Genomic DNA, 18,950 nt, shown 5'->3' on the forward strand with positions numbered 1-18,950 from the left:
CTATTAAGTTCAACATCATCTTCCAACAACAAAGCACAATAAACTGAAAGTGGTTAAATATGAAACACCAAGCTGTTCTCTTCAATACAAACTAATATATAAATGATAAATATAAATAAAATGCAGTGAAATGTTTTATCAAGTATACGTACCAAATGCCTTTCTAAACATTTTCTACTCTTCCTGAATTTCAGGCAGAATTCACAGATATATATACATGGAAGGTTGACGAGTTCCTGGAAAACAAACCATACCAAAAATCTTGATAAAGGATGATTGTCAAATAAAAGCAGAATACAGGCAATATTATCAAGGTAACACAGGAAAATTGATAGAGCCACTAAGATGTTGATCACATCTACATAGTATATAGGTGTCTTTCCATTTTCCTATCTGGACAGTCCTATCAATATTTGTGAATAATTAAAGCACTGTAAAGACTGAAATATATACCAGTATATAGTGCTGAAATATTATACATATAACTCAGTTGATACATGCTGATGAGCAACTGAATTAGAGATATCAATCAATCAATCCAATCAATCAATGATCTGCATTTAGAACTGCTGCCCAAGTGGTAGATTACCTACAAATCGTTTGCCTAGCTTTTTCTTAAACATTTTCAAACATCTGGGAAATTTATTGAACATTTCCCTTGATAATTCATTACAATCCCTTACCGTACAATCTTGAATACCACCCACCACAGAATAAGACCGGCACCCTTTTTGAAAGAACAAATTTTTAAAAAAAAGTGAAATCAAAATTATTTACAATCTTTACTAACACACATCAAATTATTAGAAAATACAAATAAAAGTAAACAAACATTTCCAGAACAATATCCAACGAGTTCATTCATCATCATCATCATCATCATCATCATCAGTACCAACTTTGGAACTTTCATCACCATCATGTTCCCATAAAATGTCGTCATCGCTGCCATCCATAGCACTGGAAATGCTACATTTCCATGATTATAATTTTTACAACACCCATTTATACTTTATTCTTTGTTAAAAACCTCTTAGTATGTATATTCCTTGTATTATTAACTATTACCATAATAACATCTCATTTCACTTGTTATTCTTTAAAATGACATTTTCTTAGGATTTCGCCAAAAGTGATCTTTGCTCCAATACGGCTGATGATGACCCCTAGATGGGTCGAAACTAGTACCGTGTAATTTATAATTTTGTGAATATATTTTAGTATTGAAAAGGTGGAAACGTTTACGTTGTTATTATTATTACTTATATATTACATTTCCTGAAGCACTTCCGTATGAGGTCTCCAGGGATACGATTCCATGCCGTCAAAATCCACAAACACAGCAGCTGAACTTCCGGGCGCTGAATGCGACCAGTTGGCGTCAGTGTATGATTATCAGCCGCCATCCATTCTATATAGAGCTGTTTCAAGGCTGCATTAAATGGACGGTTCACGCAGACATCCAGCGCCTGTAGCATAGACGCCATTGCGTGCGGAATGACTGCTAGGTCGGTTTTCCCATCCTTGATATGTTTCTTCACAGCATCTCTTGTGTGGCCGCGGTAACTGTCGAGAACAAGCAAGCTCTTTTGTCCCGATAATGCACCAGGGCGACGTTGCCTGACACACTTTACCCAGTCTTCCACAAGTGAAATGTCCATCTAGCCAGAGTTCTGAGATCTGACAATAACACCAGCGGGTAGATTCTTAGGAAACGTCTTTCGCTTGGGAACAATGTACGGCGACAATTTGGTTCCGTCGGCGAGAATACACAACATTACCGTACACCGTTGTTTTTCATTACCGCCTGTTCTAATGGTAACACTTTTCGCACCCTTAACATTCACAGTCCTGTCCACTGGCATTTCAAAGTAGACTGGTGTCTGATCTGCATTGCCAATTTGGGAAAGCAAATATGCATTTTCCTTCCGCAACTGAATTCTGTGACGTTAACACAACAATAACTTCTCATCGTAGGCACCAGGAAGACGCCGTAAAATTGAGGTACGCCTTTGTATGCTCAACCCATTTCTTTTATAAAAATTACAAACCCATCCTCGGCTTGCCTTAAACCCTTCCAATGAAAGTTCCTTTCCAATTTCTAATGCCTTTAGCTGACACATTTCGGTTGACACACCATATCGCAATTTCTGCCGTTCTGTCGCATATTTATAAATTTTTTTTTTTTCAATTTCTGGAAACTGTACACTCAGTCTCTACGATCACCACTACATGTTATTAGCACATTTTTCTTCTTTCTCCAATCGTGAATACACAACTCGTCAATGTCGTACTTCCTACCAGCAGCACGATTTCCAATAATTTTGGCTTCCCGAACTACGTTCAGTTTCTCACTCGCAGTAAAAGATCACAAACACTTTGTGGAATTCATGTTGATACTCCTAGAACGTGCGTGAGACTGACGCCAAGCGCAGAAGTAGTGTGTACTGAGAGCGGAGAGAGCATTGTTGCCAAGTTGCAACAAGCTGAAATGACGGAATTTGAAAACATATGTTTGAAGTTCACACAAAAAATATGCTAAAATAGGGAGAATTAATAGAATAATCAGGAAACGGGAAAGAAAGTTGAAAATCGGGAGTCTCCCACCTAAATCGGGAAAGTTGGCAGGTATGAATAAGTCAGGGAATCCAACAGCAATGGTTTTTACCAAAGGATCATAGATTTGGTATGGAATGAAGGCATCCCAATTAACTGCACGGAAATCTTTTACAAGGCCTATTTTGTGCTGATCGTAGCCTATTCAGGCAATACCTGGACCACCTGCAGGGAAGAAAGCAGAATCCAGGCAAGAGAAGTTCCTCAGAAGAATGAGGAAGTCACAGGGATTGAGAAGAACTGGGAGATAAAATTGGAAGGGATCGCCTATGAAAGTTTGCGCAATTGAAAAGAATGGGAGAATGGAGAACCCCAATGGAGATTACAGAGCAGATATTGGAGATAAAAAAATCAAGAGAAAGACCAAGAAAGAGATGGTAGGACAAGAGTAAGGAGGATATTGGAAGAAAACATGCGGAGATGGAGGCGGAGAAAATATTTATAGAGGAGTCATGGAAGGAGAGGGGAAAATAGGAGGTTGTTGATTCACTGCCTGACCTGGGAGTTTCCAACACATCGATGACAGAAGAAGAAATGCACAGAGAACTGTTACATGTTTGTTGGTGAAAGAAGTGTAAAATATTGTTGTACAGTGAGTGAAAGTAACCACACAGAGAAAATATTATGCTTAATCACAAATTGGAATAAATCACAAATCCTTATAATTTAGATAACATTTAGACATGCAAAATGACACACCTGAGGGTAAGGAGAAAAGTACCATGGCCTAATACGATGCCTGCCCAGTTCGATCATTTCTACGTTCTTCATCCGAGTTACCACATCGTCGTGGTGTGCTACCATACTTCCGGTACTCCGTGGCAATGGCGTTCCGTCCTGAGAGTCCTGTATGTGAGCAAAAATCCTCTGTCAGTAACTTCTAAAACACTAAGAATATCAGGATTAGGTGAAGCATATATTCTTTTTTAGTGATTTCAAAATAAGGACATCTGCCCAGCAGTCCAGGTAAACACCAAGATCCAGAACATAACACAAACAAATAAAATACAGTACATAAAAAGTGACAAATTATATAATAGCCATTTGCCATAAATATAATAAGTCATACACTGTGCTATACATACAAAATGTGTTCCTCATTAATACGGTTTCTCGCTTAGCACGCCACAAATTCGAAGTCCCAATTCAAAACTGTATTAAGCTAGTAAAAATACCAACTTTCCACTATTACCCCTTAGTATGATCACATTTTACTCAGCCCCAAAGGGTTCTTTGTCATCCCATATGTATGCAAGGCAATTACGAACACTGATACGAACCCTCGCCATAGGAGATATTGTAGATCGGGGAGAGCTGCACAATAACAAGAAAGGCCTGGAAGTCATGAGCTTCACAGGGTAAACTGCACCTTCAAGGAGCAAGCTTTCACCTTCAGGGAAGTTTAGTTTTACTTGCCAGTTAGCAGTGATGATGCTGAATAATGCAGTGAACCAGTTTGTGCTTGCATTTTGCATTCCGGTCAAACTTTATTGTGTTGAGCTATACAATGAAGATCTTCATATAAAGAAAAGAAATCATGACGTTTGTGGATATCAAAGGTCTATGCTAGTAGGGAAGTGTAAAAATAGGTCCCATCTGTTGACAGGCATAAATTATCAATCAGTGGAATGTACAAAAGTTTCAGAAAGATGGACCCTCTGCATCCTACCTTCTAATTTCATTAAAATGTTCCGTTTTTGGGGGGTTCCATATCACATCCTCCTCCTTGTACTCATTGATTAGTTTTATATGCACTCCTTCCTCCATTCCATTATGAATACAAACACTGGATCAAAAATATGAATTAAACTGTCTGGCGATGACTGTGTCCTTTGTGTGGAACTGGGTAGTAACGGTGTGATGCAACGCATGCATGTCCAGACTAGCATGTCTGCACTGCGTATGCTTCCTTTGAATCTATTAAAGAACTATTTTAAATAGTTTTACTTGAGTCCGCCTTGTCAATGTACCTTATAGTGATAGAAAACTATTAATTTTACCATACATGTTTCGGGAAAATCATCCATACCCTTGATTACTGAAGAAGTAAAACTATTTAAAATAGTTCTTTAATACATTCAGACAAGTCAATACAGGATCAAACACAATACTTATTATGGTTAAGTTTATCACCAGTCGTCCCTTTGATGCGACGGAAAAAGACCATCATATGAGAGAACAAACCATTGTGTATCACCGTATCAACATTCTGCAACAGAAAGACGACACAGGGTACTGTCCACACTGATACAAAATGCAGATACAGGGATACGCAACAAGTCTGGGCCAGCCTTTAGGCTTGTTAATGTATTCATGCAGAGAAACAAAACAAGGGATATCGAACAAGTCACAAAGTTATTACAGTTAAGCCATTGGAGGTGGCAAGCAAGTTAAAAATTCTGATAACCAAATTTAAGGCAAGTCTAGGGTGTAGTAAACAAATGATGAGGCATTCAGGACTGTATTTACAATGTCGAACTTCTATTGTGCACTGTCCACAGGCCAGATTATGCCAACACACTGGTCACCTATCAGCTTTACATAAAAGAAAAGCCCACAATATTTTATATTAAAATAAACCTTTTGTTCTTAGATTTACTTTAGTAAGACTTATAAAATTCTTAGTAATAGAAGAGCTTGATTACCAATGTTGTAATTTCATTAATTATTTATTTTTGTAGTAAATACCTTCCAAAAATTCAGGTCGAATTATATGAGGCCATCTTATACTCGGGCCAAAACGGTAATTTAACTGGAAACAAATAACAATAAAAAAGGAGGCAATACTGGGGAAAATACAATACAATATAAAGAAAAAGTACCTAAAAATTAAAGGTGCTGGAAATGAAAAAAAGGGGTATACGTTTTCAGTTGGGTTTTTTTTGTTTTGTTTTGTTTTGTTTTTTACAAAATCATAAAATACTGAATGAAGGCTTAGTTCATGTGTAGCCTTGTGGAATTTTTAATTACTATTAATTTTTTATTTATTTTTCAAAATTAAAAAACTGTATGATACCTTTGGCCAATAGCTATATCCATATGAATTATTCAATCCTTTTTTTTAACTTTTCATTTCAAACCATTCTTTGTTGTGGCTTTTTCAAAAATTTCAAAATTTCAAAAACTGAACAGAATACGGCCATTTTCTCCAAACTGAATTAAATTTGGTATAAATTAAACCAGTTCAACTTGAATACCTAGTTTAAACATGCTTCCATTTTCTCCATCAATTTCTGATACTCGTTTACTTTAAACAACAGCCTACCCGTTTAAACTAGTGTTGACTCTCGAAGTTTAAGTAACCCTCAACTGGTGAGGTAGACTTGGGTAATGTAAATATGGTGTAGGTCAAAATGACCCTCTTAATATTTATTGTTTTATTTTTGGCTGGGTAAAAAACAGTGTGATTTATCTTTAACACATCCTTTATTCATAATTATCAATAATAAAATATACTCCACATAAACCACTCACTTAACATCCCTAAGAAACACACCAAATATATTTACTCCTTTTTGCATTATAAAACCTATAAGTGACTGAAGTAACTAAAATTATAAAAGCTTCTTATTTCAAGTCATTAATTGAAAAGGAATGACCAAATGAATTATAACTAATGGATTTTGCCAAAAACGAAGCCCTTCCCCATACAACAATGATCTATAGCGCAGTTTCCACATTTTACATGATTCTTTTGTTTTCCTGTTCATTTTTGACGGGCAAATATAGCACCGTTTCCTCTTCCGTATCTTCAACATCGGAGAAATTATTTTCAGTTTCAGTATTTTCGGTCAGTTTTCCAGCTTCTAGAAGATGATGTATGTTGTCGTCCTCTAACGGAATACTTGCCTTGAATTTTCATTTGCTCAAAATAAATTACCTTAATACAATGCAAACAAATAATACAGAAGGAAAACAGGTCGCAAAAGCTCCAGAATTCATAAAACAAAATCTAGATACGAATGAAATAAGATACTACTTGGTATGGCATGGGTCAAAACGACCAACTCATGCTACAGACAAATAATCATGCGGCACAACAAAAAGAGAAGCGGTAGGCAACTGCTAGTAACTGGGGCTTTTTGGAGAAAAAGTACAAAATATAGAGCAGAGAGACCTGACACGCACCAAACTAGTTGAGGGTTAATATCAGCTGTTTGTAGAGAATTAATGTGATCATATGTAATCAATAAAGAAAAAATTCAACAGGGTACTAGCTATACTGATAAATATATTGTTAAACATCTGTGCAAAGTGTTGTGTGGTATCATTTTACCCCCTACTTTCAATTTCTTAGAAGGCATTATTATTTCATGTTTATTTCTAACAGGCTTTATCACAAATAAGTACCACCATGGGCCTAAAACATGTTTTGTGAAGTCTGTAGCACCTAAATGAACAAGCAAAACTGTTTAAATATAAAAATTCAGGTCTTTTAGCAATATTCCTTTCCTCAGAAAATAAACTTTTCTGTGAATTTCAAGAAAATAATTTCCAAGCAGGCTCGGTATCTATTAGAATCCATCGTCCTTGGCTGGGATCAAACTCGCAAACCTCAGATCCAGTAGACAGACCAATGAGTAAGACTCTAGGAGATACAGTTTATTATTTGATTCTACCCTTCTTTATAATGTAACCTATACCTCATTATGTAGTACTGTATGCATAATACTCTTCTCCTTATATTGATAAATTAAGTATGCCTATACACTCTCAGAGGTTCCCTAGATATACTTAGGAACCATCTATATAGCTATTGAGGAATTCCTAACAATCATAGTCTACATATGGAAAATTCAGAAGATTCAATTGTAATTACATTTATATATAATAAAACAATTACTGTATAGTAAAGAAGTGCCCCATTTTTTAAATACCAGATTATGAAATGAAACGGCGTATGGCTTTTAGTGCCGGGGGTGTCCGCGGACATGTTCGACTTGCCAGGTGCAGGTCTTTTGATTTGACTCCCGTAGGCGACCTGCGCGTCATGATGAGGATGAAATGATGATGAAGACGACACATACACCCAGCCCCCGTGCCAGCGAAATTAACTAATGACGGTTAAAATTTCCGACCCTGCCAGGAATCGAACCCAGGGCCCCTGTGACCAAAGGCCAGCACACTAACCATTCAGCCATGGAGCTATTGTAAGCATTGTCAGTTTTGGCAATCTCCAATTATGGGGAAAGTATAATAAAGAATTTATTTAAAATAATATAATGTATTGTATTACTAATTTACTAGCAAGCATGGAACATTTTATTATTTTTCTGACTCCATAAAGATGTATCGAGTATAATTCTTATTTTCTCAAGATCAGTTGCCTTAAACATGACAAAACAACCACACTTAAGTCATGTAGTATTTGATCAGAATTCCAGAAAACCTTATCACTCAAAAATAAAGCTGTGGTACCGTCACTTAACCTCCAGCAATGTAGTTTTCATAATTTCAGTATTTTTCTGCTGAGTGGTTTTCCCTGTAACTCCTTCACAGCATCACCATCATTTGATATTTTCCAAGTGTAATTGTCGAGAATATGTTGGAAGAACTTGGAAAGTATCAGATTAGTTAATTAAGCATGATGACAGTCACGACATTTAAATATTTCGTTTAAACTTTGGTGCTGCAAATGTTTCCATGATATTTTTTCCTTCATAGTTTATTGCATGTTTCATAAATGTAAGAAATGTCCTCAAGGGAAAGACAAGTTTTCTTGAGAAGTACTGTAAAGCTTCTCCAATCTTGAAGCTTAATTAAATGCAGTAAAGAGCTGTCGCTAGCACAAGAAGATACCTGTTCCAAGCAGAATGAACATGTAATTTAGATCTAATGACATTCCACTTGCAAAGTTCCAATTCCCTAATACCTTCCAGCTATTTTTTATACCGTTGCCTAGAATGTAAGCACAATGCACATTTCTACAACTAAAATCTGAAAATATGTAGTTCTAATATATCTCTCTCTCCCTCTCTCTCAAACCCTTGTCCCGTTTCTCTACAGCGTCGGGTATGAAATGAAATGAATCTTCGTAGCAAGTTTCTATGACTAGATGCCCTTCCGGACATAAAACAAATCAGATGAGTAAATGAGATAAGATGAAACGAATGACAGGATATATGATGACAGGAAGGGAGAGAGTGAAACCCAGCACCGGCATATAGCTTAATCCTGGCTAATAGCACCAAGGGGTCTGCTCAAGGCTTAGTGTCTCCATCCAACGGACGAATCACCATCAATAGCATCATCATATGCCCTCACTTCATACAAATACAGCAGAGAGGTTCGGAATTGAATCCAGACTTTTGGTACACAATCTAGTGATTAGAAATTGTATACTACCACCTCTCCAACCCTGCCAGCCAATATTCTGATGGCAAAAATATTTTCAACTAATGGGACTCAAACCCGCTAACCTAGGGTGCCAGAGACCATAATATAGATGGGATACCTTAATGATACAGCCACCAGATGAGGTATATACTTCAGATGTATTACACTATTTATGTAGGAATATTTTTTATGCAACACAATTACAGTATTCACACCAACAACAGTATTTTTTAAGTAATATTATAGGGAGACTGTTTATATGTATATCTAACTCTACAATCACATAACAGTTAGTTTGGTTCAAGAAAGCAATTGAAGGCTTAAATTATGTATTCTTCTTGGTGTCATGGGGCTAATGTACAAAGATATTTATCTGTAATGCAATTTATTCTAAATAAAGCAACTATAACAGGATTGTATTTTAATATGAGTGCAGTCAATTGCATAAAATACAGTTAGGAAAATGAGCAATCACATAAAACCCATGCTTAAACCAAGCAGTTTCTTCATGTGTAGCTGACATGTTGATGTAATGATGTGACAAATGTTTTAAGGCTGTAGAAATCTTTTTAACTGTTTTACTTATTGTTGACACATGAATACCACTGTGATCCTCGATGTTAATGAGAAAACTGCCTGCAGCATAATATCTTAAAATATCCAGAATCATTGCTTCTGACAAAATAGCATTTATTTTGTGCAGTTATCATTTTAATTGCACCCTTTATTTGATGCAAGACAAAGTTTTCTGTTCACTTATGACTTTTAAATTTATCAAAAACACACTGTTTCATCCCATTTCTCAGAATGATAAATTTTTGTTGAAACAGATCTTCTTAACCTCACTTGCACATCAAAGTTATTTTCTATTTAATCAAAAATGTCAATAAATTCTTCCATTTTCTAATGCTAATACTATATTTTAATTTTACTATGCTTAGAATTTAAGTAAATAGTGTAATACTGGCAGTCAATAACAAACATGAGGCAGATAATTGAAAAATGCCGCGAGTGCTGTGCCCCTGCCTATATTTGTTTCCTCGATTATAAAAACGCCTTCGACTGTGTCAAGTGGGACAAGTTGTGGGAAGTGCTCAATGAATGTGGAGACCCAAAACACTTAACGTCATTACTGAAAGGTCTTTATAATACTCATAATGCAACCATAAGGGTGGACGGTGAATGCTCAGAATTTTTCAATGCGACAAATGGAGTCAGACAAGGCTGCATATTGTCTCCCCAACTCTACAATATCTATGCAGAGTATGTAATAAGAAGAGCACTGGGTGGCTGGGATAGTGGAATTTCATTCGGCGGTAGGAAAATCAACAATTTACGCTTCGCTGATGATACTACACTCATTGCAGGAAGTGGACAAGAACTTGATGAATTGGTCTCTACAGCAACAATCATTAGTTCAGATTTTGGTCTAGAAATTAACATGAAAAAGACCAAACTAATGGTTATCAACCGACAAAGTCAAATCCCAATCCAAATAACAGGATGCCTGAAAGATCTGGAGTTGGTGAATGACTGTGTATATCTGGGCTCCATAATCAGTAACACGGGAAATTGTGATAAAGAAATAAAACGACGGACTGTCCTAGGTCGTGCCGCAATGGTTAAACTCACAAAGATCTGGCAGAACCGGGCATTATCCCAAGCAGTGAAAATAAGATTGGTGGAATCACTGGTGTTCTCTGTTTTCCTGTATGGTTGTGAGACCTGGACTGTGAAGGCTAATGACAAGAACCGAATAGATGCCTCTGAGATGTGGTGTTGGCGGAGAATGCTCCGTATACCATGGACAGAAAGAAGAACAAATGCCTCCATTATAGAAGAAATGAGTATCATAAAACGTTTATCTTCCCGCGTTAGTTACCTCCAGATCCTGGGACACATTTTGAGGAGAGGAGACAATTTAGAAAAGACCATTCTGCAAGGCAAAATTGAAGGCACCAGACCAAAAGGCAGAACAACAAGTAGATGGTTAGACCAAGCAAAGCTCTTCACAATATCTTAAGAAAAGCTGAAGACCGCTCAGGATGGAAAAATTTCGTTAGGGATGCAGTTACGAATGAAGTGAAGAAATGAGGTCACGACGCTCAGCAATGAGTAAGCCAATTGATGATGATGATGGCAGTCAAAACTAACCCTTTTACTAGGAAAAACACTGATACATTAATATCATGTCAATAAGATTTAATACGAGGGCAAATCAATAAGTACCTGCAATTTTGCTCTAATTGTCTTTAGGTTGGCTCTATGGTGTTGTGTGCTGACCAGCTGCTATAGATACCACCATTGTCTACGTCTGTGGTAGGTTTCAGTGTTATCAGATCAATAAAGTTTGTGCTGTTACAACGTAAAAATGGCCGCGCTACTCTCTGTTTGCACCAAGGAAGAACAGCGTTCTGTAATCCGTTTTTTGTGGTCGGAGGGTGTACCAGGAGTGGAAATTCATAGAAGACTTTCAGCACAATACAGAGACAATGTTTTGTCACAGCGAAGTGTTTACCAGTGGACTGAACAGTTCAAAAGGGTCACACGAGAGTGAAGGATGAGGAAAGATCCGGGCATCTATCTGCAGGCGTAACTGATGCCAATATTGAACAAGTGCGTGATATGATCCTGAATAACAGATGAGCGACTGTTGATGACGTGGCAAACCACATGCACATTAGCCATGGTTCTTCCTTGGTGCAAACAGAGAGTGGCGCGGCCATCTTTACGTTGCAACAGAGCAAGCTGTACTGATTTGATAAAGCTGAAACTTAGCACAAACGTAAATAACGGTGCCAACTAGCGGCTGGTGAGCACAAAACACCATAGAGCCAACCTATAGTGCTATTAAAACAATGTGCGTGTTCTGACAGTTCGCAGCACGTGGCGCCGAACAAAGGAGTGGGAGCGCTGTGTTGCCACATGATCCGGCAGGAGTTACTACATCACAGTCAACAGCTCTCGTTCTGCGCTAGGCTCTGCGGAAAATAATATCCATTAACGGCGATCGTGAAAGAGTTAGAAAAACGTTAAATATCGTTGCTATTATTCCAAGAAGGCTCAGCAGTGATTTTATCAGCTCAAATATCGTAAGACAAACTCCTCATTCCCCTTCCTCATAGGCTTTAATGAGTCGGGTTTTGCCCGGTGCTGATAACCTGTCATGTGATGGTCCAATTACATCCACTCCCTCTCTTTCCCCTTCTTCCCAAGGCTCCTTTTCTTTCTTTTCTTTTTCTTTCCCTATTCTAATTACTGTAGCTTGAGAAATTTTAAAGCTGCTGCTGTTCTTTCTACAACTTTGTTAACGTCTGTCAGTGGGCCTCCATTTTTCCCTTCAGCCTCAAAATATTCCCGTAAGGCACATACCATATCGCGAGCTTGACCACGAATAGCGAAGCCATACCTCCCCATTACGCTTGCCTTTTTTCTAGGTGAATGAATTCTAGGTCGCCCTCGTTGTTTAGCGGCGCTCTGAACGGGTTGCAACATTTTGAATTCAGTAAATGAGACGGTGTTAAAATTACACTATACTACACAATACTATAATTTACACTACACTAGAATGCCAGCCTCGATAACGATACACTTATTAACACGAACACAATAGCACTATAACATTTAGTTGATTTAAAAAACACACTATACAGACAATGATATCTCTCAAAGAAGACATTGTTAGCCCAGTCACATGTGCTACGGTATACTATATTGGCAACGTGGAACTCGGACCGACCGCCTCACGAAGCTTTCAGACAGCGGGGGTAGGAAAAGGGAGAGTGCATGCCGAGCTGGGATTGGCTGAAATGGGAGGCGTGTACTGGTTGCCATAGTAACTGCCACCTCCTACTACCACGCTGAGAGCTGTCAGAACACGCACATTGTTTTAATAGCACTATAAAGACAATCAGAGCAAAATTGCAGATAATTATTGACTTGCCAATGTGTAAACCGCAGTTTAAACCTACAATACAAAAAAAGGTGGGTTTTATCTTCAAGTTGCTTTACATCACACCGACACAGACAGGTCTTATGGCGATGATGGGACAGGAAGGAGCTAGGAGTGGGAAGGAAGCTGCCATGGCCTTAATTAAGGTATAGCCCCAGCATTTGCCTGATCTGAAAACGGGAAGCTACGGTAAACCATCTTCAGGGCAGCCGACAGTGGGGTTCGAACCCACTATCTCCCGAATATTGGATACTGGCCAAACTTAAGCGACTGCAGCTATCGAGCTCGGTCAGTTTAATTTTTAACTAAGTTTAAACTTCATAGAAAGTTTAAATTAATGTGGAGAAAATGGATTTAAGTTTAAACTCAGTCTTAAACTAGATTAAAATAAACGTAGTTTAAACTCATTTGGAGAAAACAGTCCCAAAAATTTAATAAAGAAACTTACAGAAAATTTAACTTACCTCATTTTCTAACGAGATTCCTTTTCTTTTCCGAGACATTTTCTTTTGTAGAGCCGCAGCAAGAACCGCACTTCCATTTACCATCTCTGGTCCATTAGGAGAAGTTGGCCTTGAAGGAACACTGTTAGAACCACCTCCACCACCACCAACACCTGCGCCTGTAACAGTTGCAGCAGCAGAACCACCACCGCCACTGCCACCACCTGCATTGGCACCAACGCCTATACCAGTGCTGGCTCCACCTCCAGCACTGACATTGCCACCAGTGCTAGCAACGGGAGTACTTCCAACGGCACTAGCAGCACCGCTACTGCCACCACCAATGGTACCTCCTCCACCGATCTTTTTCGGAGTACTGACACCAGTACCAGCACCGGCACCATCTCGACGAGGAAACTGGACCTTGCGAGTGTCCAGTCGGTCTTCCGTCACCCATTCGTCTAGACGCTTGTTGACTGGACAGGAAAAGGTAATAGCCATTACATCAACCTACTACAATACAGCACAACTGGATGAAACTAGACAGTATTTACATCTTCTGACAGGATGAACAAGACAAAGAATTTGCTCTATTACAAAAGCTAAAACAGAGTTGGAACCTCCTAAAAGAATTCTAAATAAATAAATTTACAAAGAATACAGAACTCAAGCTCAATATGTTAAATTCTGTGGACACATACTTAAATGATGTTTTATATAGGGTGTAATGAAACTCCCAGGCAAAACTTCAGGAATTAACTCCTCATATTAGAAAGAAGAAAATAATGTTACAACAACTTGGGTCCGGAAATAAGTAACTGCTGAGCTTTTTTTTTTTTTTTTTTTTTTCCAAAAGGTACTGCACTCCAGCATGTCTTCTTGCTAAAATTCGCTCAGAGACATTTCTTACATTTGTTACATGTGCAACCATGTTTTGGATGACTTGACCTTGGCCTAAGAATAACAATAATAATAATAATAATAATAATAATAATAATAATAATAATAATAATAATAATAATAATCGTATGGCCTCAGCTACGATGTGCAGACATTTCAATATGACACCATCTGGCTATCTACTCATCAACTTCGACATTCCGTTTTACTCTAGGCCTACTAGATGGCAGACCGAGTAAACCAAAACTCTCCTGGGCGTCTATGGCTGAAATTTAATTAATTTTGTCGGGTAAACACCAAATGCGTCACCAGAGATCTTTTACATGCCAACATCATACGACATGGAGTGTCAAATGGACTTTTTTCTGCCCTTCAAAGATTCGACTACCTCTGCCAGATCTGAACCCGCTATCTTGGGATCCGGAGGCCGACATTCTACCACTGACCCACAGAGGCAGCTAATCTTGACCTCATAGCCTTTATCACCCAAAAATTATACCCACAGTCCCAATTATAAGTAGTCATATCTGACAGGTTTCTTTGGACCATGGTTCTGATAGAACTGCTTTCCAACTGACCAACCGAGCAGAGTAGGGTTCGGCTTACCGGTGGCCACGGCTCCACAGCTCTGCATTTGGGAGATGGAGAGGGGCTGGTTGTCACCGTCAGCTGATTTGGGAATGGTTTTCCATTCTCCTGCACGAAGACAAATGCCAGGATAGTTCCTAGTATAGGCCATGATCACCAATCCCCTCACCTTCTCCAAACATCACCTTCACCGCTCCAAATCTCCCTAGTCTGAGAGAAAGTGTCGCCTTCTAAGAGACCTGCTGTACACCTTCAGAGAACTGAGTGAAAACATTTTGTAGCAGTAGATTAGTTTTAAGTTTCAGACATGATGGTAGTCCCAGACATTTCAGTCTTGTGCCCACATTATAAAATGTCAACAATAACTTTCTTACGCAGTAAACTCTCCATTAGAAAACGTGGCACATATAGCTTGGCTTGCCAAGATGACTGGCAGATATAGGAGTCATGGTCAACATGACAACATCCTCAGCTGTACTACTTAGCTTTTACAACCAGGTTCACTGCCCCTCAAATCAGTCAATTTCTCAGTTGGTATTGAGGCTGAGTGAACCCCATTCCAGCTTTCAGACCAGAATTAAAATCCTTAGAATGGCCAGGAATCAAACTCACAGCCTATGACAGAACGCTGGACAGACCCACAAGGAGATCACCACGCCATCAGTGGACATTCACAGACGTGGGACAAATACAGTGGAAGTCCGCTGTAGCGAATGTGGCATGCAGCGAACTTTGTTGTAACCACAGTTTTTTTATGTCACTTGAAAATTCCTACATTAAACTGCGTACAACTGCTTACGAGAACCCTTCAACTAATTCTTCCATTATTACGAGTGATTTACGTGCGTAATGTTTTCCGTTCTCGATATTTATCCTGCACTCCAGCTACTATATTGAATGTGATCAATCTTCCGCAATGATTTCTCGCTACGTGCACTAGCGAGCTCTATCGTCAATATTCAAATTTTTTTTTTTTTTTTTTTTTTTGCTAGGGGCTTTACGTCGCACCGACACAGATAGGTCTTATGGCGACGATGGGATCGGAAAGGCCTAGGAGTTGGAAGGAAGCGGCCGTGGCCTTCATTAAGGTACAGCCCCAGCATTTGCCTGGTGTGAAAATGGGAAACCACGGAAAACCATCTTCAGGGCTGCCGATAGTGGGATTCGAACCTACTATCTCCCGGATGCAAGCTCACAGCCGCGCGCCTCTACGCGCACGGCCAACTCGCCCGGTCAATATTCAAAGATGCTGCAGAAATCTATTAGTAACACCAGTTGGTTGGTTTGTTTACACTAAGTTCTAAACAAAAGTGGAGAACATGTTTTTGTAATAAAAGAGTAAATAATGTGGTGGAAACCAGTTTTTAACTCATCACAAATAAAAGCTGAAGTAAACAATTTTGCTTAATTTTAATACTATCATGGGTACTGAAACTGAGTAAGAATGTAGCCTAATTCTTCTCAATGTATGGCAGGGTGCATCATTGATTTCAAAGGCTACTTTATATATTCTTGCATCTGGTTACATTTCAGAAAGACCATGTACAGCAAAAAGATTATCATTACTCTACCGGGCCTTGAAATATGTTTTCATGGTATGTAAAGAGTTAAGTAAGGTAGCTTAGGTGATACTGTTTGAATAATAAAACTGGAATGTTTGCCACAGAGGCCTCTGGACTGATTCTACAGTATTACAGTTCTTAAGAATGAAACTGAGCATGTATCAGAAACAGAAAAATAATTAAAGAGTACGCCGCAGTACGGAAATCATCCATGGAAACATATGAGTACATTCTGAACAAACAGATCACAATTTCATACAGATTTTAATGTGGTTTTTTAATTCCTTCAGACTTCTAAGAAAAATTGGATATAACAACAATCCGCTATTGAGAGTAAATTTTCCACTGTTATGAATTCTTGTTGCTACAGACTTCAACTCTACTAGGGAGAGGATGGCTTCAACTGAATTCAGAGATGAAACATGGTTATTGCAGATAAAAATGCATCTCACAATCAGCTGCCAGTTCTACAAAATGTAGACATATTCTACTTCCTGGCAAAATTGCACTGGCCTCTTTGAGGTTAATACAATATCTGAAAAGATACTATAGAACCAGCTTAGTAGAGAGGATCATAGCAACGATGCAAAAACAAATATGGCAAACCCCTGCTGTGTTGTGTTGAGTAAGTATGAGAGATGACTGCATTAAGCTAGCAATGAGTGAAACCTAAAGCTGTATTAAATTGCTGGAGAAAAGATGATATATCTCTTCCAGAACAATTTTGAATTTCATGAGTTAACCCCTTAAGCGGGGAGCTTGGTACACTCGGCTCTCTCCTAGGTGGGGACCGATTTTCCTCCTTGAAGAAAATATTTAATTACTTGCTTAAAAACAATATAAGACTAAAATAAATTGCTGAAGGATTCTAAGAGGAATATTTACTTGAATATAGTGTATTTTAGTGTTGAAATCGTAATATTTTAATTTTTCAATGCTTTATGCAAGAACATACTAAGTGATTTCGCACTATAATACTGAGCTCTTTTCTTCCTAATAGCAAAACTGTGGATTTCGTTTATACAGTAAATAATAGCTAAATATTTTAAGCAGTTTATTAACAATGTCTGCCTGGAAAGAAACATTTTGCACATTTAAATTGTAGATTTACCAATTTTACATACACTTCAAACATTGAGAATAGAATAAATTATAATACTCGCGACATTTTCTGTTATGGTGGGTAGCGCTTTTCTGGGATCCAGTTTATTTACCTATAATTTATAACTGACATACACTACACTGCACTGCACTACAGGTAATATTTACAGTCTTCACTGCATTATGTCTTTTACAGTTGTTGAGTATGATACACATGGAAGCAGGGAGCAGGACACAGGGGCACTCTGCAATCCAGACACATAAAGATTGTATCGCACCTTTCCTTTTGGGAAGCACACAACACACATCTCTTGCTTTCGTGCTTCCTTTTGCCTGACTTAGAAGGGGGATTCATTTCAGGAAAATGGCTATCCGTGAATCTCATTCTGAACTGCAGATTAGTGTACTTTCCTCCATTCTTCCTGTGTATTATGAAGGAGTTGAACACCTTTAGATCCAGTAAATATCTAAATATTTCCTGGTAATATTTCTTCAGTCTCTTTCTTGTAGTGGCATAAGTAACGATGTATTGATCGGATAGATCAACACCCCCCATGCCATCATTATAATAAATGCATACAAGGGGTTTCTGTTTCGTCCCCCCTTTTCTATCCGATACTGTCTTCATTTCACTGTCGTGGATGCTACTCAGCATACAGACTTCCCTCTTATCCCTCCACTTGAGAGCCATCACTTTTTCCTGATACGAAACAGATACTTCTTCCTTGAAATTCTGCTTCATAACTTCTTTCGGGAGTTCCTTTTGATTACTTCGTACAGTACCAACGGCGTCTGTATTGAATTGGTTCAGAAGATCGAAACGTTCTGGACTGCTGTAATAATTTTCCATGCCGATAAGATACCCCTGATTCAAAATGCTCTCAGCCAACGTAAATACAATCCTTGAAGGCTTTGAAATATTCAATATATCTACTCCGAGAACCTTGGAGAGAAGCTGTGTGTTTTTCCGGTATACCAGATCATGTTACATACGTATCCCGTTTCGGCTTTGCATAATTTGTATGATTCCATTCCGAAGCGTGATCGTCTTTTTGGTATGTAAACCTTCGACCCTAGCCGCACTTTCCATAACAAGAGGCTCTCATCAACTGATACTTTGCCATCAGGGGTATAAGCTTCCGAAAATTTTGCTACCAGGTGGTCAAATACTGGCTTGATCTTGTAAATTTTGGGAGGAATTTGTCCATTATACGCCTCAATATTAGAGAAATGTAAAAAGCTGAGGAGGAGGAAAAACCTCTTCTCTGTCATCAGCTCATAGAAAATAGGCGTGGCCAACAAGCGCTTGCGAGAAAAATAATGCCCTAATTTAGGTTCCTGTACAATACCCTGCAGCAGAATATGCCCATAAGAAGTTTTATCTCGTCCTTATTTGTCGGATCGCAGTCTTGGTCTAGACTTCTTCGTTTCATCTTACTAAGATGGATTTTA

General features: G+C 38.4%; 1 protein-coding gene across 1 annotated transcript in view; it reads right to left on the bottom strand.

Annotated features, from left to right (window-relative positions):
• Tip60 (Histone acetyltransferase Tip60) overlaps nt 1-18,950 on the bottom strand; it is a 48,366-nt gene that overhangs the window by 23,984 nt on the left and 5,432 nt on the right. The window contains exons 4-6 of the mRNA XM_067155420.2: nt 13,369-13,823; nt 3,316-3,462; nt 153-236 (exon numbers count right to left, since the gene is read on the bottom strand). Coding sequence (XP_067011521.2) covers nt 153-236; nt 3,316-3,462; nt 13,369-13,823 — 686 coding nt within the window. The remainder of the gene's footprint in view (nt 1-152; nt 237-3,315; nt 3,463-13,368; nt 13,824-18,950) is intronic.

This window comes from Anabrus simplex, chromosome 11, assembly GCF_040414725.1.
Source record: "Anabrus simplex isolate iqAnaSimp1 chromosome 11, ASM4041472v1, whole genome shotgun sequence".
Classification (NCBI taxonomy): Eukaryota; Metazoa; Arthropoda; class Insecta; order Orthoptera; family Tettigoniidae; genus Anabrus; species Anabrus simplex.